This window comes from Salvelinus sp. IW2-2015, linkage group LG22 (assembly GCF_002910315.2).
Source record: "Salvelinus sp. IW2-2015 linkage group LG22, ASM291031v2, whole genome shotgun sequence".
NCBI lineage: Eukaryota > Metazoa > Chordata > Actinopteri > Salmoniformes > Salmonidae > Salvelinus > Salvelinus sp. IW2-2015.
In genome coordinates this window covers 16,423,541-16,447,635 of record NC_036862.1, presented here as the reverse complement: position 1 = coordinate 16,447,635, position 24,095 = coordinate 16,423,541, and the positions used below count along the sequence as shown (strand labels likewise).

The 24,095-nt window shown below is 42.4% G+C and overlaps 2 protein-coding genes across 5 annotated transcripts in view; one reads left to right on the top strand and one right to left on the bottom strand.

The window, feature by feature from the left end:
- The window catches only part of LOC111949555 (B-cell CLL/lymphoma 7 protein family member B-B), a 4,044-nt gene extending 1,063 nt beyond the window's left edge, over nucleotides 1-2,981 (bottom strand). The window contains exons 1-6 of the mRNA XM_023966837.2: nucleotides 2,800-2,981; nucleotides 2,242-2,317; nucleotides 2,046-2,133; nucleotides 1,653-1,823; nucleotides 1,343-1,446; nucleotides 14-1,199 (exon numbers count right to left, since the gene is read on the bottom strand). Coding sequence (XP_023822605.1) covers nucleotides 1,131-1,199; nucleotides 1,343-1,446; nucleotides 1,653-1,823; nucleotides 2,046-2,133; nucleotides 2,242-2,317; nucleotides 2,800-2,891 — 600 coding nt within the window. The 5' untranslated portion in view covers nucleotides 2,892-2,981 and the 3' untranslated portion in view covers nucleotides 14-1,130. The remainder of the gene's footprint in view (nucleotides 1-13; nucleotides 1,200-1,342; nucleotides 1,447-1,652; nucleotides 1,824-2,045; nucleotides 2,134-2,241; nucleotides 2,318-2,799) is intronic.
- Nucleotides 2,982-16,437: 13,456 nt separating this feature from the next.
- Nucleotides 16,438-24,095, top strand: part of LOC111949548 (huntingtin-interacting protein 1) — a 45,318-nt gene continuing 37,660 nt past the window's right edge. For 2 of the 4 annotated variants that reach the window (XM_023966823.1, XM_023966822.1), the window contains exon 1: nucleotides 16,438-16,716. In XM_023966823.1, coding sequence (XP_023822591.1) covers nucleotides 16,597-16,716 — 120 coding nt within the window. In that variant the 5' untranslated portion in view covers nucleotides 16,438-16,596. Of the gene's footprint in view, nucleotides 16,717-22,098; nucleotides 22,680-24,095 lie in introns of those variants that run through there. The other 2 variants (XM_023966824.1, XM_023966825.2) reach the window with 2 other exon arrangements.

Sequence of the window (24,095 nt, the reverse complement as noted above, 5' to 3'; positions counted from 1 at the left end):
GATCTTTAATGACCTCAGAGAGTCAGGACACCCGTTTAACGTCCCATCCGAAAGACGGCACCYTACACAGAGCAGTGTCCCCAATCACTGCCCTGGGGCATTGGGATCTTTGTTTAGACCAGAGGAAAGAGTGCCTCCTACTGGCCCTCCAACACCACTTCCAGCAGCATCTGGTCTCCCATCCAGGGACTGACCAGGACCAACCCTGCTTAGCTTCAGAAGCAAGCCAGCAGTGGTATGAAGGGTGGTATGCTGCTGGCATGCTGTGCTGCTTGGATAAATATATTTAACAAAACAGCACTAACAGTGTGAAACAAAAGAAACTCAACCGAACATGAATTAAGATGTGCTCCACTTCATCCCTCAGGATTAACAAACTGATTTGATTGAATAGGGGCCATAATTATTTATATCTGTGCAATTTATACAAATAGCATAATATATGAGACACTTGCCTGACAGAAAATAAATAGTGTATATTTCAGAGCAATAGGCACTTTCTGTGAGCACGACTTTATGTACAGTGTAACGCATTAAACGGCTTAAGATTCCATTTCAAAGCTGAGAAAGTAAAATTGTATTTTAAAAAACAACTTAAAACTGTTAAAACAATAACTTCAACGTTCTTTTTAAATGTATTCCATTTGTAATAACTTGATTAACAGAAATGCATATTTTATAATCATCTATCTACAAATAACTGCCAAAATGAAGTAACCACCAACATAAAGTGTCTTAATAGGGCGTTGGGCCACCACGAGCCAGAACAGCTTCAATGCACCTTGGCACAGATTCCACAAGTGTCTGGAACTCTATCGGAGGGCGGCGACTCCATTCTGCCACAAGAAATTGCATCATTTGGTATTGTCATACAGTACCATAGGGGCATTTCCATGGTAGCCATAATGGCCTGCCCCAGCATTTTTATACATGACACTAAGCATGATGGGATGTTAATTGCTTAATTAACTCAGGAACCACACCTGTATGGAAGCACCTGCTTTCAATATACTTTGTATCCCTCATTTACTCAAGTGTTTCTATTATTTTGGCAGTTATTCGTATGTCCCATTTGAAGCCTTCAATAAAGCAAGTGCATGGGATGCATGCATGTCCATCCAATCAACTAGTTATCTCAGTACAGCCTTTTTTTCAGTGCAAACTTTCTTCAGTGGAGGGGCTCCTGATCCCTCTTCTTCCTGTTAGAAATATTGGTATTTAAATAAATTGACTATGGTGATTTCTTTCATGTTATTATTAAGAGCTGAAGCCGTTATCAATAATAAAAATTGCAGCAAAATAAAAAAGGTAATATCCTTTATTAATATAGATAACAACTAACCTCTGTGCATGGAGCTTTTACTTGGACACCAAGGGGCAAAACCAGGTCCTCTTTGATCAATGTTGGAGGCTCATCAGCAACTTCATGTGCTGGCTGGGATGGTTCTGCATATAGAGTGATAGACTGAGTGAAACACTTAAAAGGCATTGAGATATTAACTGTAATATAGCCAATAGAGTATACCTCATGTTACATGAGTGACATAATAGCTAGGGCCCAGAGTTTTTCCTAGTCAGGTTACAGGGTCTGGAAAAGCTCCTCGCCCTACATGGGTACAGTGTGATGGTGTAGTATGCTAGGCCAACTGTACCGTCCACACTCTCCTGGCCCAGCATGGGTGGTTGAGCGTCTTCGGTCGTGCGGAGGGTTGTGGTGTGGGGAAGAGGACTGACTGCCTCACTGGCATGCTGGGAGCTGGAGCTGCTGCTGTCCATTTTGGGCTGGTAGATATCAGACAGGAAACTCTGGTTGCTGCATTCATCTGTGTTGAAGAGAACAGGAGCAGTCTTGAACGGTTTCAGATCAATATCATTTTCAATTCAGGAGGTAAATTGAAATTCCATTTAAAAAGTATGTAAAATTGTTTTAATCTGCATTGAGTGAATTTCCACAGAATTGCCCCAAACCCTGTTATATAGAGTATTGCAGTGCTCTAAAACCTGCTCCAAATACAGTGCTGCTTGTGCTGCTCATAGTCAGTCACCTTGGAAATCCAAGGTAGAGTTGGAGTTTTCCAACACCACATCTTTTAGACCTCGAACCTCTCCAGTTATGGATTTGCTCCGGTATACCTGAAATAGAGGAGAGAGAGTAAAATAGAGCCAGCGTAGTTCCATACACAAACCCATTAAATTCATGAACCATATAATGGCCAGACGCAGCATTATAAGATAACATACCGGTTTAGTGCCTGTCACAGGCACCCACTTGAATATTCGTAGGGATGTGTCTCCCACTGTTACCCATTTCTTCTCCCTGAAAATAAAATGTAACAGAACAGAGAATAGATTTACTACATTCAGTAATCAAAAGCATGAACCAAAGATTCTGCTGGCGTTGGCTCATTTACTGGTGGCTATGCATAGGGCTAGGCTATGTAAATAGCCTGTGTGTGATATTATTTTATTTATATGTGCAAGTGCATTTTCGGCCAAATATTCCTGAAAGTCGCAGAGGGAAACTGCTCAGATGGACGATGGATATGTTCAATGTGGGTCACAGTTATATCAGAATGCGTAATATTGTAACAACATATGAACAAGTGTAGCCATTTTGACAGATTGTGAAAAATTCCGTTAGTTCCGCCCATAGCATTACCGGGCTTCGGCAGCCCAGTCTCTCTATTGGCTGTTGTTTCAATCACTCACCAACCCTTCCAATATTTTACGAGTGAAGTTTGATGTGTGGCGTTGCAGATGTTTACATTTCATTTACGTAATCCCCGCGGTTTTACTTACCATTTACGCACTTTTTCAATTGCTGCCAGCACCTTTTTAATATCATCTTTAGCACGACTTCGTGTCTCCGCGCGACCTGACCGTCCGGACATCTTTTGTTGTTGTTACTTTTTGGAGATGTCTTTTCTTGCAACTCCAAACTTGCAGTGTGCCTACTCYTCCATTATACTAATATTCTCGCGAGGTTTTAACACCCATTCTCTTTTCCTAGTGRTTGGTCTGTCTGTTTTCTCCATCCTCCCATCATCTTTGAACCGACGTCATCACATTACCATTGACAGTAAAATAATAGGTTGTTATGATGGGAATGATGAAAATCTGGATATTTTAACCGCATAAATGACATAAACATAATGATTTACATGGTTCATTATATCAAATTGGATATGAGATGATAATCCTTGGGTATGAGAGGAAGTGAGGGGGATGAAGAAACTACAATAGAGAGGGAATGATCCAATTATATACAGTATGTGTTATTATGGGCCTATCTTTTTAGTCTTGCAGAGGGTTGCACTGACCAATAAACACTGATATGGCATGCATTTGTAAGCTTGGTTCTATTGAGCAAACCAGTGCTTGACGTGGACTGAAATTGGTGCCGGTACTCATTTTGTGTGCCAGTACTGTTTATATTTAGGTGCAGGAACTCTGCAATAGTTTTAAACCAATATTTTATCGGAGGTGCAGGAACTGAAGCAGTCGAACATTTTAGGTACTGGTACTCAGTTCCGGTGAGCTCCTGCCCAAGTCAAGCACTGGAGCAAACAAATATTGGTTGGCAGGCTCAATCAGCAGGGTGAGATATTTTGTGTAACCTTTATGTATTCTGATCTTATAGCTGTGGCTAACTACCTTAATTAGTGGCGCAGCGGTCCAAGGCACTGCATCTCAGTGCTAGAGGCGTCACTAAAGACACCCTGGTTCGAATCCAGGCTGTATCACAACCGGCCGTGATTGGGAGTCCCATAGGGCGGCGCACAATTGGCCTAGCGTCGTCCGGGTTTGGCCGGTGTAGGCCTTCATTGTAAATAAGAATTTGTTCTTAACTGACTTGCCTAGTTAAATAAAGGTTCAATAAAATACATTTGCTAAAATTTCTAAAAACCTGTTTTCGATTTGGCATTATGGGGTATTGTGTGTAGATTGATGAGAGAAAAATGAATTTCAACAATTTTAGAGTAAGGCTGTAACATAACAAATATGGAAAAAGGGAAGGGGTCTGAATACTTTCCAAATGCACGGTACATATAACTAGGAATAAAGGGACAGATAGTAAACAGTAGCAGCAGCGTATGTGATGAGTCAAAAAGAATTGGGCAAAAGGGTCAATGCTGATAGTCCGGGTAGCTATTTGGTTAACTATTTATCGAACTATTTACAAGTCTTATGACTTGGGGATAGAAGCTGTTTAGGGTCCTGTTGGTTCCAGACTTGGTGCATCGGTACCGCTTGCCATGTGGTAGCAGAGAGAACACTATGACTTGGGTGGCTGGAGTCTTTGACCATTTTTAGGGCCTTCCTCTGACACTGCCTGGTATAGAGGTCCTGAATGGCAGGGAGCTTGCCCCCAGTGATGTATTGGGCCGTACGCAGAACCCTCTGTAGCGCCTTGCAGTCGGATGCCAAGCAGTTGCCATACCAAGCAGTGATGCAGCCTGTCAAGATGCTCTCAGTGGTGCAGCTGTAGAACTTTTTGAAGATCCCATGGGAGTGCCCATACCAAATCTTTTCAGCCTCCTGAGGGGGAAGAGGCATTGTCATGTGTTGGTGTGTTTGGACCCTGATAGATCCTTAGTGATGGGGACACCGGCAAACTTGAAGCTCTCAACCCGCTCCACTACAGCCCTGTCGATGTGAATGGGGGTGTGCTCGGCCCTCCRTTTCCTGTAGTCAACGATCAGCACCTTTGTCCTGCTGATGTTGAGGGAGAGGTTGTTGTCCTGGCACCACACTGACTTCATCCTTATACACTTTCTCATCATCGTCAATGATCAGGCCTACCACCATAATGTTTTCTGCAAACTTAAGGATGGTGTTGGAGTTGTGCAGAAGTTCACTAGCGTGGCGGATCTGTTGTTGCCTACCCTCACCACCTGGGGGCGGCCCATCAGGAAGTCCAGGATCCAGTTGCAGAGGGAGGTGTTCAGTCCCAGAGTCCTTAGCTTAGAGATGAGCATGGAGGACACTATGTTGTTGAACGCTGAGCTGTAGTCAATGAACAGCATTCTCACATAGGTGTTAATTTTGTCCAAGTGGTAAAGGCCAGTGTGGAGTGCAATAGAGATTGCGTCATCTGTTAACTTTTTGGGGTGGTATGCGAATTGAAGTGGGTCCAGGGTGTCTGGGATGATGGTGTTGATGTGAGTCATGACCAGACTTTCAAAGCATTGCATGGCTACGGATGTGAGTGTAAATAGTCATTTAGACAGGTTATCCTGGTGTTCTTGGGCAAAGGGACTATGGTGGCCTGCTTAAAAAATGTAGGTACTACAGACTGGGTCAGGGAGAGGTTGAAAATATAAGTGAAGACACACTGAGTACACGTCCTGTGAATGTTAACCTGTTTAAAGGTCTTACTCACATTGGCTATGAAGAGCATGATCACACAGTCGTCCGGAACAGCTGATGCTCTCACGCATGGTTCAGTGTTGATTGCTTCGAAGCTAGCATAAAAGGCATTTAGCTCCTGTGGTAGGCTTGCGTCACTGGGAAGCTCACGGCTGGGTTTCCCTTTGTAATCCGTGATAGTTTGCAAGCCCTGCCACATCCGATGAGCGTCAGAACCGGTGAAGTAGGATTCAATCTTAGTCCAGTGTTGAAGCTTTGCCTGTTTGATAGTTCGTCGGAGGGCGTAGCGGGATTTCTTATAAGGGTCCGGGTTTGTGTGCCGCTCCTTGAATGTTTGCAAACCCAGATCAATGTCCATTAAATCTTGCAATTCTGTTTCTGTTAGGTATTTTTAAGATTATGGACACACACACACACACACACACACACCACACAACCACACACCACACACACACACACACACACACACACACACAACACACACACACACAACACACACACACACACACACACACACAACACACACACACACACACACCACACATCCACACACCACTATTTTATTCTACATCCTAGCATATTACCTAATGCATCAACATGGCTCTGCCTGATAATGAGGATGCATATCAGATGCAGGTGGCCTAGGGCCAGTAGTTTGCTCTTGTCAGGTCATAGATATAGCCTAGCCTTACTCTTGCCCAGAGTTTTTTCTGGTCAGGTCACAACCCATCTTTCCTCAATAAGAGGATATGAGAGTTCTTCACATGAGAGAATAAGTAAACATACAGCACATTCCTGGAGATTCAATCCCAGTTGACAAACAAGACAGTAAGATAAGCACTACTGTCAAAGTACTGTACAGAAAACCAGCCTGTTGCCAGCTATCAAATATGAGAGGGACAGCGGAAACCATGAAAATGATCTAATTCATTGCCCACAGGGGTGGACTGGTGACCTGCAAGCTCCTGTTACCTACAGTACTAGTCAAAAGTTTGGACACAGATACTCATTCAAGGGTTTTTCTTTATTTGTACTATTTTCTACATTGTAGAATAATAGTGAAGACATCAAAACTATGAAATAACACATATGGATTCATGTAGTAACCAAAAAAGTGTTAAACAAATCAAAATATATTTTAGATTTTAGATTCTTCAAAGATGCCACCCTTTGCCTTGATAACAGCTTTGTACACTCTTGGCACTCTCTCAACCAGATTCATGAGGTAGTCACCTGGAATGCAGGTGTTCCCCGTTAAAAGTTAATTTGTGGAATTTCTTTCCTTCTTAATGCGTTTGAGCCAATCAGTTGTGTTGTGACAAGGTATGGGTGGTATACAGAAGACAGACCTATTTGGTAAAAGACCAAGTCCATATTATTGCAAGAATAGCTCAAATAAGCAAAGAAAAACAACAATCCATCATTACTTAAGACATGAAGGTCAGTCAATACACAAAATTTCAAGAACTTTGAATCAAATCAAATCAAATGTATTTATAAAGCCCTTCTTACATCAGCTGATATCTCAAAGTGCTGTACAGAAACCCAGYCTAAAACCCCAACAGCAAGCAATGCAGGTGTAGAAGCACTGTGGCTAGGAAAAACTCCCTAGAAACGCCAGAACCTAGGAAGAAACCTAGAGAGGAACCAGGCTATGAGGGGTAGCCAGTCCTTGGCTTTTCATAGCCGATCATTCAGAGTATCTCTACCGCTCCTGCTGTCTCTAGAGAGTTGAAAACAGCAGGTCTGGGACAGATAGCACGTCCGGTCAACAGGTCAGGGTTCCATAGCCGCAGGCAGAACAGTTGAAACTGGAGCAGCAGCAAGGCCAGGTGGACTGAGGACAGCAAGGAGTCCTCAGGCCAGGTAGTCCTGAGGCATGGTCCTAGGCTCAGGTCCTCCGAGAGAGAGAAAGAAAGAAAGAGAGAGAGAGAAAGAAAGAAAGAAAGAGAGAAAGAAAGAAAGAGAGAAAGAGAGAGAGAATTAGAGAGAGCATACTTAAATTCGCACAGGACACCGGATAAGAAAGGAGAAATACTCCAGATATAACAGACTGACCCTAGCCCCCCGACACATAAACTACTGCAGCATAAATACTGGAGGCTGAGACAGGAGGGGTCAGGACACTGTTGGGCGGATGCCGAAGTTGCAGAGATGACGTGATGCAGGACTGCAGCCCGAGGAACCAGGCCAAGAGGCAGGGACTGATTAGCGTGGTCCACTATGCCAAAGCAAGCCCCACACCACTAGAGGGATTCTTACACCACCAACTTACCATCCTGAGACAAAGCGAGTATAGCCACAAAGATCTCGCCACGGCACACCCAAGGGGGGACGCCAACCAGACATGAGATCAGTCAGTGATCAACCCACTCAAGTGACGCACCCTTCTAGGGACGGCATGGAAGAGCACCAGGAGCCAGTGACTCAGCCCTGTAATAGGGTTAGAGGCAGAGATCCAGTGGAGAGAGCGGAACCAGCCAGGCAGAGACAGCAAGGGCGGTTCGTTGCTCAGAAGCACTTCCACTCCTGGGCAGACTACACTCAATCATAGGACTACTGAAGAGATGAGTCTTCAATAAAGACTTAAAGGTTGAATCGGAGTCTGCATCTCTCACATGGGTAGGCAGACCACTCATAAAAATGGAGTCTATAGGAGAGAAGCTCTGCTCCAGCTGTTTGAAATTAGAAATTCTTAGAAATTCTAGGAGAATAAGGAGGCCTGCGTCTTATGACCGTAACGTACGTGTAGGGTATGTACGGCAGGACCAAATCGGAAAGCTAGGTAGGAGCAAGCCATGTAATGCTTTGTAGGTTAGCAGCAAAAACCTTGAAATGAGCCTTGCCTTAAACAGGAAGCCAGTGTAGATGGCTAGCACTGGAAGTATATGATCAAATTTTTGGGTTTCTGTCAAGATTCTAGCAGCCGTGTTTAGCACTAACTGAAGTTTATTTAGTGCTTTATCCGAGTAGCTGGAAAGTAGAGCATTGCAGTAGTCTAACCTAGAAGTGACAAAAGCATGGATAAATATTTCTGCATCATTTTTGGACAGAAAGTTTCAGATTTTTGCAATGTTATGTAGATGGAAAAAAGCTGTCCTTGAAACAGTCTTGATATGTTCGTCAAAAGAGAGATCAGGGTCTAGAGTAACGCAGAGGTCGTTCACAGTTTTATTTGAGACGACTGTACAACCATCAAGATTAATTGTCCGATTCAACAGAAGATCTCTTTGTTTCTTGGGACCTAGAACAAGCATCTCTGTTTTGTCCGAGTTTAAAAGTAGAACATTTGCAGCCATCCACTTCCTTATGTCTGAAACACAGGCTTCCAGCAAGGGCAATTTTGGAGCTTCACCATGTTTCATCGAAATGTACAGCTGTGTGTCATCCGCATAGCAGTGAAAGTTAACATTATGTTTCCGAATGACATCACCAAGAGGTAAAATATATAGTGAAAACAATTGTGGTCCTAAAACGAAACCTTGAGGAACACCGAAATTTACAGTTGATTTGTCAGAGGACAAACCATCCACAGAGACAAACTGATATCTTTCCGACAGATAAGATCTAAACCAGGACAGAACTTGTCCGTGTAGACCAATTTGGGTTTCCAATCTCTCCAAAAGAATGTGGTGATCGATGGTATCAAAAGCAGCACTAAGGTCTAGGAGCACGAGGACAGACGCAGAGCCTCGGTCTGACGCCATTAAAAGGTCATTTACCACCTTCACAAGTGCAGTCTCAGTGCTATGATGGGGTCTAAAACCAGACTGAAGCGTTTCGTATACATTGTTTGTTTTCAGGAAGGCAGTGAGTTGCTGTGCAACAGCTTTTTCAAAAATGTTTGAGAGGAATGGGAGATTTGATATAGGCCGATAGTTTTTATATTTTCTAGGTCAAGGTTTGGTTTTTTCAAGAGAGGCTTTATTACTGCCACTTTTAGTGAGTTTGGTACACATCCGGTGGATAGAGAGCTGTTTATTATGTTCAACATAGGAGGGCCAAGCACAGGAAGCAGCTCTTTCAATAGTTTAGTTGGAATAGGGTCCAGTATGCAGCTTGAAGGTTTAGAGGCCATGATTATTTTCATCRTTGTGTCAAGAAATATAGTACTAAAACACTTGAGTGTCTCCCTTGATCCTAGGTCCTGGCAGAGTTATGCAGACTCAGGACAACTGAGCTTTGGAAGAATATGTAGATTTAAAGAGGAGTCCGTAATTTGCTTTCTAATGATCATGATCTTTTCCTCAAAGAAGTTCATGAATATATCACTGCTGAAGTGAAAGCCATCCTCTCTTGAGGAATGCTGCTTTTTAGTTAGCTTTGCAACAGTATCAAAAATAAATATTAGATTGTTCTTATTTTCCTCAATTAAGTTGGAAAATAGGATGATCGAGCAGCAGTGAGGGCTCTTCGATACTGCACGGTACTGTCTTTCCAAGCTAGTCGGAAGACTTCCAGTTTGGTGTGGGGCCATTTCCGTTCCAATTTTCTGGAAGCTTGCTTCAGAGCTCGGGTATTTTCTGTATACCAGGGAGCTAGTTTCTTATGGAAAATGTTTTTTGTTTTTAGGGGTGCGACTTTATCTAGGGTATTGCGCAAGCTTAAATTGAGTTCTTCAGTTAGGTGGTTAACTGATTTTTGTACTCTGACGTCCTTGGGTAGGTGGAGGGAGTCAGGAAGRGCATCTAGTAATCTTTGGGTTGTCCGAGAATTTATAGCACGACTTTTGATGATCCTTGGTTGGGGTCTGAGCAGATTATTTGTTGCAATTGCAAACGTAATAAAATGGTGGTCCGATAGTCCAGGATTATGAGGAAAAACATTAAGATCCACAACATTTATTCCACGGGACAAAACTAGGTCCAGAGTATGACTAGGTCCAGAGGTCTGTGGACTTTTCCATGTGAATATTAAAGTCACCAAAAATTAGAATATTATCTGCCATGACTACAAGGTCCGATAGGAATTCAGGGAACTCAGTGAGGAACGCTGTATATGGCCCAGGAGGCCTGTAAACAGTAGCTATAAAAAGTGATTGAGTAGGCTGCATAGATTTCATGACTAGAAGCTCAAATTGAAATGTGCTATCATAAATGTTAGCAACACCTCCGCCTTTGCGGGATGCGCGGGGGACATGGTCACTAGTGTAACCAGGAGGTGAGGCCTCATTTAACACAGTAAATTCATCAGGCTTAAGCCATGTTTCAGTCAGGCCAATCACATCAAGATTATGATCAGTGATTAGTTCATTGACTATAACTGCCTTGGAAGTGAGGGATCTAACATTAAGTAGCCCTATTTTGAGATGTGAGGTATCACAATCTCTTTCAATAATGGCAGGAATGGAGGAGGTCTTTATTCCAGTGAGATTGCTAAGGCGAACACTGCCATGTTTAGTTTTGCCCAACCTAGGTCGAGGCACAGACACGGTCTCAATGGGGATAGCTGAGCTGACTACACTGACTGTGCTAGTGGCAGACTCCACTAAGCTGGCAGGCTGGCTAACAGCCTGATGCCTAGCCTGCACCCTATTTCATTGTGGAGCTAGGGGAGTTAGTTTGTTAGTTTGTGTATTTGTTCGTAGATAAGATGCGAGCACCCCTCCAGCTAGGATGGAGTCCGCCACTCCTCAACAGGCCAGGCTTGGTACTGTTTGTGGGTGAGTTCCAGAAAGAGGGCCAATTATCTACAAATTCTATCTTTTGGCAGGGGCAAAAAAACAGTTTTCAACCAGCAATTGAGTTGTGAGACTCTACTGTAGAGCTCATCACTCCCCCTAACTGGGAGGGGGCCAGAGACAATTACTCAATGCAGACACATCTTTCTAGCTGATTTACACGCTGAAGCTATGTTGCGCTTGGTGACCTCTGACTGTTTCATCCTAACATCGTTGGTGCCGACGTGGATAACAATATCCCTATACGCTCTACACTCGCCAGTTTTAGCTTTAGCCAGCACCATCTTCAGATTAGCCTTAACGTCGGTAGCCCTGCCCCCGGTAAACAGTGTATGATCGCTGGATGATTTGTTTTAAGTCTAATACTGCGGGTAATGGAGTCGCCAATGACTAGGGTTTTCAATTTGTCAGAGCTAATGGTGGGAGGATTCAGCGTCTCAGACCCCGTAACGGGAGGAGAAGAGACCAGAGAAGGCTCGGCCTCTGACTCCGACTCGCTGTTTAATGGGGAGAACCGGTTGAAAGTTTCTGTCGGCTGAATGAGCAACACCGGTTGAGGATTCCTACAGCATTTTCCTCCAGAAGCCATGAGAAAGTTGTCCAGCTGCGGGGACTGTGCGAGGGGGTTTATACTACTATCTGTACTTACTGGTGGCACAGACGCTGTTTCATCCTTTCCTACACTGAAATTATCCTTGCCTAACGATTGCGTCTGCARCTGGGCTTGCAGCACAGCTATCCGTTCTCCTTTATATTATGAGTACAGCGACTACAATTAGAAGGCATCATGTTAATGTTACTACTTAGCTTCAAGTTTCTTCAAGTGCAGTCGCAAAAACCATCAAGCGCTATGATGAAACTGGCTCTCATGAGGACCGACACAGGAAAGAAAGACCCAGAGTTACCTCTGCTGCAGAGTATAAGGTTACCAACCTCAGAAATTGCAGCCCAAATAAATGCTTCACAGAGTTCAAGTAACAGATACATCTCAACATCAACAGTTTAGAGGAGACTACTTGAATCAGGCCTTCATGGTCAAATTGTTGCAAAGAAACTACTACTAAAGGACACCAATAATAAGAAGTGACTTGCTTGGGCCAAGAAACACGAGCAATGGACATTAGACTGGTGGAAATCTGTCCTTTGGTCTGATGATTCCAAATTTTTGATTTTTGGTTCCAACCGCTGTGTCTTTGTGACACGCAGAGTAGGTGAACGGATGATCTCCGCATGTGTGGTTCCCACYGTGAAGCATGGAGGAGGAGGTGTGATGGTGTGGGGGGGGCTTTGCTGGTGACACTTTCTGTGATTTATTTAGAATTCAAGGCACACTTAACCAGCATGGCTACCACAGCATTCTGCAGTGATATGCCATCCCATCTGATTTGCGCTTAGTGGGACTATCATTTGTTTTTCAACAGGACAATGATCCAACACACCTCCAGTCTGTGTAAGGGCTATTTGACCAAGAAGGAGAGTGATGGAGTGCTGCATCAGATGACCTGGCCTCCACAATCACCTGATCTCAACCCAATTGAGATGGTTTGGGATGAGTTGGACCGCAGAGTGAAGGAAAAGCAGCCAACAAGTGCTCAGCATATGTGGAAACTCCTTCAAGACTGTTGGAAAAGCATTCCAGGTGAAGCTGATTGAGAGAATGCCAAGGGTGTGCAAAGCTGTCATCAAGGCAAAGGGTGGCTACTTTGAAGAATCTAAAATATATTTTGAATTGTTTAACACTTTTTTGGTTACTACATGATTCCATATGTGTTATTTCATAGTTCATATCATACAATGTAGAAAATAGTAAAAATAAAGAAAAACCCCTGAATGAGTAGGTGTCCAAACTTTTGACTGGTATTGTATATAATAACATATTATAACTATATCCCAAAAAACATATATTACACACATATTATTAGATACTATAACCACCATATTTTTCATTTAGTTCCTTAGTTCATTGTTTACTCTGAATAAAAAATGAATATGCCACTGGCATGCTGTGTCTATTGTGTAGGCTATTGCAGCAAAAACTCAATTAGACACTGAATGTAAGCCTACAGTCATAAACATGGACTTTTCCTACAGGCTTGTCTATATCTACATTATCGTGATAAAGACTGTACTAACAACCCAAACGCTATCATGCGCCTTCAACAATGCGTAATTGAGCATAATATCAAAATCAATCATTTTCAAATAATAGGGCACCAGGATAGGGCTGTCTAAAAAGAAATCTTGGTCAACCGAATGTCATCTGTTCTTTCGACCAATCATTGCTTGAAATGTTTAAATATGTATTTTTCCATACATACGTGTTTTAATAAAATCAATATATGCATTGAGCTTGTCTGATGCATTAAGCTTACGGTTTCATGCCTCAAGAGGGCGCTAGAGATCTAGATAACCAGAAGAAGAAAAATCTTAACCTGACCCAACTATTCTCCTCCTGCTGGCTTTCACAGATTCTGCCATTACTCTCCTGAAGTTGCTGGTAATAGGCTACATGAGGAGTCGGAAACCTTTCTCATGTGGAATGCCAATTTATCTTACTCATTTCTACCGATCTGCCTGCCAGTTATGGTTTTCCTATATGCACATTTGTGAAACAGTTTAATTTAATTTATAATAACGTCTTCATATGTCAAAATCATTGTCATGTGGTTAATCAAAATTCTATCCAAATCTAAATAAAAATGATACAAACCTAAAAAGTAACTTATATTGCTAACTATGTAAAAATAGCCTACATAAAGCCAACAAATAAAAACATTGCAGCATGCAGGTAGAAAATATCCTGATAAAAATAAATATCCTATAAATCACATTGGCTACACATGGCCTATCTGCAATGAACTAGAAACACTGTATCAACTTGGATATTGCGCTAAACTTGCGCTAGCGAATTTACAACATTGATAAAATATTCTGGGCCCTCAGTTTCCCGTGCAAGTGAGCTCGCGACAGACAGCTGTGGGCTATTTGCGCAAGGGATAAGAAGCAGTGCTTGACTTGGGCAGGAGCTCACCAGAGCTGAGTACCGGCACCTCAAATGTTCTACTGCTTGAGCTCATGTTCCTCTTATAGAATATTAGTTCAAAGGTATTGTGGAGCTCCTGCACCTAAATATAAACAGAACCAGCGCCCAAAATGAGTACCGTAACATATTTCAGTACAAGTCAAGCACTGATRAGAAGCCTATTTTATGACGTTTCCACTGGATCAGAGCAAGACAATTTTCCCCTTTAATGCTGAGTGGTTATTGAAAGGGAAAGAACTGGAAAGATTGTTCAAATACATTGAGGAACTTTTGTCATTTTCAATGGATGTAAAAACAGACTTTGTTTGCTTGCTGTTTGAGGTGAAGAAAACATTACTTGAGAAGATCCACAGGTCATTAGTGGTGGTGCATTAAGAAATGTTTAACCCAATTTATCTTAAAAGTATTATTCAGTAGGAAAACATTTGGGAGGCCCATGATGATGCCGTACAGAGCTCGAGTTGGCCTCTGCAGGCTCCACAATTGCCTCACACGCTCCATATGGAGCGACCACATTTTGAAATCAAGCATAAATTGGCATTTAGTCTTCGCGTCCGAAGATTAGATTAGTTCACTGAGATGGCCGCAAATATATATTTGTTACTACTCGACTAAAACAATCTCGGTCGACCAACAGCCTAACGACCAAACAATCGACCAGTCAACTAATTGGGGTCAGCTCTACAACAGCGGAATTCCAGCCAGTCATTGCCATTTCTGTGAGTTGTCTGTTACGGTTGCATCTGGGCCATAGAGAATGATAGAGGCCTCTAGTGGCCAAAAGGCGTGGCCAAAATACCATATTAGTATGGTCAGCACCATTGAGGGCTTCCACCATTTTAACGTAGTCAACTGGGTGGGACTTTCCAGCCTGGTCTCATAGACTAGACGTAACATAGTAAATTATAATTCTGGATACTCAAATCAGTATAAAATGTATAAGGCAAAGGTCTAGTGAACGTCTAAGAACCCAAAGGTTCCGTGTTCGATTCTCATCATGGACAACTTTCACTTTTTAGATAATTAGGAACTTTTCAACTATTTACTACTTTTTATCTACTTTGCAACTACTTAGAATGTTAGCTAATCCTAACCTTAACCCTTTAACCTAACCCTAACCCCTAATTTAGCTAACTTTAGCCACAACAAATTGGAATTTGTAACATATCATACGTTTAGCAAATTTGTAACATACTGTACAAATTACAATTCGTATCATATCATACAAATTGTAATTCGTAACATATCATACGACATGGATGATGGACAATCAGAAATTAATACCTACTGTACCATATGAAACCTAACATATCATACTAATTGGTGTGTCCCGGATTTACATGTACTATGTTATGTTGACCTCTGAGTCCAGGTTGGACTTCCAACTTCATTGGCTGATCCTTCCTGGTGACCCTGCTGGAGTCATGTCCAACCAGGTCATCAGGAAGGATCAGCCAATCGTGAAGAAGAACTACTACTTCAAAATGGAGATAGCCTCAATGGTGCTGCCCATGCTGTCACAGACGCTATAATGGTTCAATCCCGGGCTGGTTCGATCCCGGGCTGTATCACAACCGGCCATAATCGGGAGTACCATTGGGCAGTGCACAATTGGCCGAGCGGCATCCGGGTTAGGGGAGAGTTTGACCGGGGTAGCCCGTCATTGTAAAATAAGAATTTGTTCTGAACTGACTTGCCTAGTTAAATAAAGGTTAAAACATAATAGCACAGATACAAAAATGAGTTCTATCTATCTCTATGTTCTGGGCAACTCTATAGTTCATCAGTGTCAAAACAGTGCAACACCTTCGCAAAAAAGCTGATTTAGACTGCATAGGGAGAAAGGGTAACAACATGAGAGCATGGGGATTATATTTTAAAATCAGTTTAGTACAACCAGCAACCCCACTGCACGTCAGGCTTAATGCTGCGTTCATAACCAAGTGGGCAGTGGGAATTTACCACATACGACTGGGAAAAATCCACTTGAATGGCCTTCCAAATGGTAATTACTAGTGGGAAACTCTTATTTCATCATGAACTCCCATTTCTCTCACAAGCTGACAACTGACCACCTACTAAGAAAATGATCTTGATAACAGCATTTTGGCAGTTAAATGCAGAACATTGCATTATTTAAAAAACAAAACAATTTATTAATATATTTTCTGAACACTATCGTTTGTTTACAAGCATAATAGCTGTACTTTTAGTTTATGGTCTACACAGCTTGTTGGGCATAAACCAATCTGCGTTTGTCAACGAATTAAAAGCACATGAACGCATCCATTGACCACTTCGCAACTAGTAAAATCCCACCTCCTACTTGGTTACGAACCCAKCTTAAAAACATGACATCGCCTACAGAGGGAGACGCGGTGGACAGGCGAAATTACCTCCTGAATTGGCCGACTGCATGGACTATTATTGTCAAATTTTAGAAATAATTTGACGATGACTTTGTAGAAATATTATTTTTCAGTGGAAATTCTAAAGAGACACAATGGACCGAGTGAAGAGTTCCATGCAGCAAGTACCGAACCCAATTCACAAAGCGCTGATTCGTCGGACCGGTGGTGCGAACAGTTTCGAACTTGAAAAGGATAACTTTGAACGCGGTCAGGTAAAACACCTGTTTAGTGGGAATTTGGGGGAATTCTGGATTTCGTTTACAGAATTAGAAGGGACTAAGAAATGTTAAGATATTGTAATAGTTCTGGTAAAGCTTCGAGTTGGAACCGTCCGTTGCGTTGAAATTGGCAATGATCCTTTCAGCGTGAGAACGTGCGGATATGTCATGATTCATCTGCTTGACTGATTGGTGCTGCCTCGCACGTTCGAATTTCCATGGATTTTTTTGTTAACATTGCTCATGATCCATGCGCGCCAATTTGACCTAAATCAGCGAGTGTTTACAGGAATGCATTGTTTACGATGTTTGTAGTACAATGCAGTACTATAGTACCACCACACAACAGCAAGCCAACATCATCCCTCCTCATTCTTAGCAGGGGGTAACATCTCTGATATGAGTTTTTGATGGCTATGGCTCAAATAGCCTAGCACCCGTAGGAGCAGAGAGAAAATATGCCATCACATGAAATTGACATTGCAAAGATTATAGAGATATGACATCGGTGTTGGGTCTTCAGTGCAAGATCAAAATCTGTTGAAATGGGTTAGTCCCAAGAGCACAGATGTTGTCCTTTTGAGGAATTCTGCCTGATAAGAACAGGTCTGATTTACCATATCTCAGGAGAGGTGACGCCTACAACTGTGGCGAGAGAGAGGCTAAATTCTGTGTGTCTGCCTGGACTATTCAGAGAGGTGGGCAAAATGCTGTGTGTGTCTGCCTGGACTATCCATAAATACCACTACCATGTATCGAACTGCAGTAAAAGCCTATTAGTGACTCCTGGACACAGCACTAGAACTATTGACCTGGGATATTGTGATGGGTTCTGGAAAGTGCAATCAGCCAACATACTGGGGTGTGTGAGAGAGAGCTGGGTGGGACTATCATTGTTTCTATGATACAGGGAAGTAAATTGTGTGAAAGGAAGGAAGAAATGGTGGAACTGAGCAGCACTGTTTGTTGATGCGGTTTAAAGGGGCAATCCGCAGTTCAAACAATAAGTGTTTCTGTAAAAAACTGAGGGGTGGGGCTGGAGAATTCATAGACAGAACTATGGATGCAAGGACTGATCATCCATGATATCACATTTTTTAGTTTTAATCATATTTTGAGGCTATATAGTGTTTGTTAACAAACATTGGAGTGAAACAAGCTTATTCTAGGTTCTGATGGGGTAGGACAGTTGAATTAAGCTCATGAGGCATTTCTAAGTTATATTCTTCTAGAATCAATGGGTACATAGTCATTTATAAATCCAAAAATGGATATAGCAACTGCATATCCCCCTTTTTTTATGATGGTTTGGATGTCCTATGAATTATCCATCCCATGTAGCTGACAGGCTGTTACTCAAGAGCTGAAGTCCAGAAAAACGCATGCWAATTTTTCATGCAAGCTACTGAGCTGTGTGGACAAGACACTTCCTGCTTGGCGGTCTCTCCCCCCTCTTCCCAGACCAGTCAAAAAAGTAGGTCAGATGAATCAAGCCTCTAAATGACCATGCTCTGCTGGATTATTTATTTTTCAGCGGCGGCTGCAACCTGCTTTTGCCATCTTCTACTACGACCACTGCTAAATTAATCAGTAAGCTTTTGAGCACTCATTTACGGGACTGAAGATTGATCCAGAGAGCAGAGTTTTGCTGTCTCTTGTAGTCGTAGTGTGCTGTGACTGTGACATAGACAAGTTTAGGCTTTCACCTAAAATCACACCACATTCCTCTCAAAATTGTTCAAATTGGATATGATTCCTAATCTGGTTATGGCAGTTGTTTTTGTTATGGTAGATTTTTGACAGCAGTCGTAAAGCTGTTCTGCGGCGCAGGCAGGAATCAGTGAAATCTTGTTTGTGCTTTAATACAGGGATCATCCCGAGTTAATCTGATCTGTTTTGGCTCGGATCTGCCTGAATCTGCTGGCTTTCACCACTGTCCCAAAACTACCAGTTTGGCTCTGCTCTAAGACCTCTTTCCAGCTCCTCTGTACAGGCACAAGCACTCTAATACAATCTAGCCTGGTCCCAGATCTGTTTGTGCGGTTACACAAATGACCGTAGGAGTTGGAAACATGCAGTCTTTTTATGGTGTATAGAAATGCATTGACACAGAACAAGTCTCTAGAGTAGACTGATAGTGGTACAGGTGATGTTATGGGTCCCAGGGCTCCTATCTCGGCGAGGCTTAAAGCCTGAGAGTCGGGTAAACAAGAAGGGTGTGTTCAGACTCCGAGTCCTCGCTCCATCATTTTGTCTGCAGAGTTATAAAAATACCTCACCCAGGGCCAGGTAACACATACAGCATACATATAATGACATGTTTAGAGACCTGAAATTAGTAATGCTCTCTCTATTTGTGGATGGAATTAATCTATGGTGTGCTTGTTTATGAAGGACAGCCATGCCTCTCTCTGGAGTCACAGTTGTACTGCTACGTAAGAGTTTCTCATCGGTCATGAAACATAATGGCACAGTTGTTAAAAATGAGCTCAGTGACCATCTTGAGAAACTATTTTAGTCGTTTCAGCAGTCCACCTCCATTTGAAAACCGTACCACTTTAACTAACCATTTAACTTCCAGGGGAGAGCTGCTATCCACCTCTTTCTCGTCTGGAAAGACAGACCTGACTTTGTCTTGAAACAATAAAAGAGTCCTGGTTTAATTAGTTTCTATTTATTCCTGAAATGGGCTAGTAGGCCTAGACTACATGTTGATGTTTTTCCATCCATCTTCCCTGGAATGCACTATGGTGATGATCACCACTGTTGTGGTCAGAAACCATAGCTAAGTACTGCCTGCTACAATGACAGAGTGTCTGTCTGGATAGTCGTCTGAAATGAGAGAAACATGGCTGCGTCTGTGGGAAGGCTACTTCCGTTCAGCCCGGCACCCCACTTTAGAACCTCTCCTGGGCCTCCCAGACTGGGCTTTCTATTGTGGGATACATCCTGAGATTGACTCCAGTGTGGCTTACATAATTAAGGCCTTACATTTAGATTTATAGGATTCATATAATATTCAATGAAGAATCCAAAGAAATTGTCAAAAGCCGCCTTTAAAATAAGAGTAATCACCTGGAACAGCACCATCTAGTGGCCAGAACCTGGTAATATCAGGATTTAGGGTGGGACATAAACCTAACAACTTCAATGACTTTCATTGAACAGTGGAARAAATATCACCAAATTCACTGGGAATGAAGACACAATACTCTGAGCTGCAGTTCCATACTGCTTGTCAGACATAGAGAACTGATACTATATACTTGTTATTGGGGTGGGGGGTCCGTGGGTGACAATTTCTTTGGATTCCTCATGTCTTACTCATTGTTAGAAAACCGTTTAGTCCAAATCTGATGTTAGGTACTATATTTATTGAATATTATGTGAATCCTATAAATTAAATTGGCCAATTTTGGTGCAATCAATTAGCTTAATTTCTAAATTATGCTTAATTTAATAAATAAAACGAAATGATGTTGCAGGAATGCTAATCTTATGTTTCTAACAGAAACAATTTCAAAACAATCTGAGATGGTGGGTGTTAAAATCCTCTGCTTTTTGAGAGTAAGAGTCATTCTGACACTTTTGGACAATGTTAACAGTTTAGTTCTTAGATCATATACCTTGGTTTGACTAAGAGAACGCCTTTGCCCCCTTTAGTGGTGCCCTGGCAGCTGTGGAATGTCCCTTGGGCACGAGCAGCACAGCAGGGTGGACTCTCTAATCTCTCTGTCTGTTACAAATACTCTTGGTCTTCCTTTTTCTCTTCCTGCCTTTGTAAGTTACACCCACCTTGTGCTTGTACCCTGTCATTATAACCAGAGAGAGTTAGGTAGTTACATACACACATGCACAGGGAGAGCGAAAGCGGCCCGGGCCCACTTAAACCACTGAAGCAGCAAAAACAGTAGGYACTGGGCTGTGGCCTCATTGCACCGGCTGTAAATTAAAAAGTCCCGGACATGAGTGGCAGGTCAGCCATTGGAACAAAGTGCTGAGATGAGATCACAATGGCATTAACTCTGGCATTTAATTTGGAGTGGATTAGATATTTTACAAGCTGAAAAAAGTTAATTGGACATTGGATGCTTAGGTTACATCATCACAAGGACCTACATTTGTATTATTGAGTTCATTATTACAATAACACTTGTGATTTTTAGATCTAATTTCTATCGGACTCGATATTATTATTGAGTAAAACCAGTATTGCTTAGTGGATACTGTTCTCACACACAGTAGCGATATGCCCTGAGTCTGGCCAACTGGCTAGAAGGGCCTACTCCGCAATGAAATGCCGGCGTGACCTACCAGTAAGTTGATTTTTGGTCTGGAACTGTTTTGTCTCAGCTGTGTTCAAGGCCATAATATGAACTTTGCCCACAGAATTGAGACAGAGGGAACTTTCACCCTTGAAACTTGGTGTGCGTGTGTTCTCGGCACCACCATCACAAAGGCGGAATCAATGTATGGGGACAGAAGTTTTGTAAACAATCAATATTATACAACTGACTACAATTTAAACATGATACTCATAAAGGCCTAGAGTAGTGTATGTGAGAATTGCAGCCTCTCCATAAAGCTGTGCTCGGTGGGTCCACCCACACAGTACCAGAAAGTGAAGAGACTGTGGTGAAGAGCAGGCTTTGTCTGAAGATTGACTGTTTGTGTGGAGCGGCCAGTCTGCCAGCAGGAGAATGGGTCACATATTGATTACCGCGGACTATGCTCCTCAGTTGGCCCTAGTAGTTATAATAGTAACTTTATTTGTTCATGTGCTTTTCATGCATGACGTGCAAACAATTCTGAAAAAATACTTAATGTGTTCGGTTGCTGAGGTTATTACTAAAGAATGATATGCTTGGTCTAATATTGAGTTGTTTGTGCTTTTTCTATATTTAAGGAGCCTACTCTTTGAATAGCTATCTGAAATTATCTGGGCTGTTCCATTTCTTTAGGGAAGGTTCCAGACAGTGCAATCATTTCATGATTCTGATATAAACCTGTCTCAGAGTAACCAGAGGGGGGCACTATTTACCTAAGATTACTCTGTCGGCTAAAGTTCATAGCCACATTGCCTCAGCATAGCTGAAGACTGAAAACGGCTCCTTTTTTGCAGTAGAGTCACAGCATATCTTTGATATTGACAGTGACTTACTTTAATTATGCTACTGTAGGCTACACTTTTCGTATAGCACATCATATGTCAATATGGCCCATAGACATAGGCCTACATCAGAGAGTAGTGTTATGGCCACATGTAAGCAGTCACCCAATCACTGATGATTTGTTATACTGGTGATGGAAAGTTACATTGTTTACCATCATGATTATTTGCAGTGTGTCCGAGCCGCGCAGCTCTAGTGTCTCGCCTTCTCATAAATTCTTTGATAGTTTTTTTTTTCTTTCAGGATTGTATAATTTGTTACGTGGTGAGGAACGAGGTTAGTTTGAGCGGGGGTTTGTGCCATCCCCGGTCTGCACCTATTGTCTCAGTGAGGGCACGCTATTGTTTACACAAAAGCCCCGGAAGGATATTAAATGCTCAATGCTTAGAAACTGTCATGTCGTTTTAAATACTGCAATCTAAAATGGTATGAAACATGCGGAAAATGCAGAGTACCGTACACGTTCCCGTGTGTAGACTGTCGTTTTCTAGACAGTTCGGTTCCGCTTCTCGACAGTCGGATGCTGTGTCTGGGAGCCCCCACCGTTAACTGAGCACGTAAGACCGGGGAGAGTAGAATGGACACGGAAGGAGAGAATTTGATACCAAATCCGGACACATGTTGAGTTAACGGGCCCACTCCACCACCCTTTCCCTCATAAGTGTTTCTAGATTTCTCCTTTCCCAGTTGTAGACTATTGTGTCGGAAGTATTGCCAGCGACCTGCTTCGTCTTTGATCTCACAGCCACCCTGCATTTTTCTGAGACTATGGATCTTAGTAAAATGGTAGGTTTCCAGATATCGATTTGTTTTTCCATTGAGCATTATTGTGTTAAAGGCGCAACAGATATGCATGTTTAGGGTGAGAGCGAACTAATTTGTTACCAGGATTGTTTCTTTATGAAATTTAAGATACTGCATATGTTCATGTTCGCTCTAAATCAGTTGCTGATCATAAAACTATATCGAGGTKATGTTTTTTAAGTTGGCCGTGTAGGACATTGTTTGTTATAGGATAGTCCAGACTCCAGTCAGATGCATGTTTTAGTGTAGGCTATAACTAGTGTACTGGGCTATAGTTTGCAAACGAATTTCCCTGGACTGATCGGACGTTTCCCCCTTTATTTTTTCACAGTAGCCCTTTCTCTATAGTCACTAGATAACGTAAGCACGCGTACGTTTTTCACGGTGACTAGAATGTCAACGAGCTATCTGACTAGTGTTGTTTTCTTGGACGATAGCGATGTCAGACATACATTTATGGTAGCACAGCTGCTTTGCAATGTGTGTCATGGTCAGCTACTTTCTATAAGGCTACTAGAGACAGCAGCTTATCTAGTAATAGGTTGGATTCCACAACTCATAAACATWAAAAAAAAATACGAATCACCAGGGACATAAGATACAGCGTTACAAACCATACATGATTAGTTCGGACTAATAATCACTCTTATTGATACACAACCATCACATTTTTATTACAGCTTGAGTGTTATTGCAAATATTATGGGTTATAGTGATAGAGGCTATGTATGCTTTTGTGAATGACTGATCATGAATGGCCTTCAACAGCCGATGGAGAACATTGATTAGTAATTTGTGAATAGGGGAATCCCCACTTGAGAAATCCCCTCAGGGTCAGTTCAACACTGGCAGAACTTGGTGTGAGTTCCGGAGCAGGTGTATTAGCAGGGCCAAAGCACCAAAACTGCCCTTTCAGTGCCAACACAGTGTAGGCTACTCTGGCTCTGTATAGAGGAGTGGGGGAAGGGGGCCAATACGAAAGCATCTCCAGGGGCTTTGTGCTCCTCCCTGAAAGCTCATTGGCATGGAGGTAGCTGTTGAGGACACACAAGTTTGTTTGTGACAAACACTGGTTGTGATGGGGAAAAAGTACCTCAGTTGTTCTTGGAAGCAACACCGATTGCTCAAAGTCATGTTATATGTTATTGGAGCGATGTTCACTGCTCTGGATCAAACAGACGAAGCCTCAGGGCTGCTCTCCGAGATGAATTCCTCTCTCTCTCAGCCAGAGGAAGATACATTCCTGCCTGCCACCTGCTTGTCAGTGTCCTCTTAGCTCAGATGCCTCTGCTTTGGTCATTTATGTCATGACCTGAGAGACAACGGTATGAAAACATCAGCACTCTTGGCAGATGCAAGAATCAAAAACAGATATCAAATCGTTCTCAAAGAGGGCCC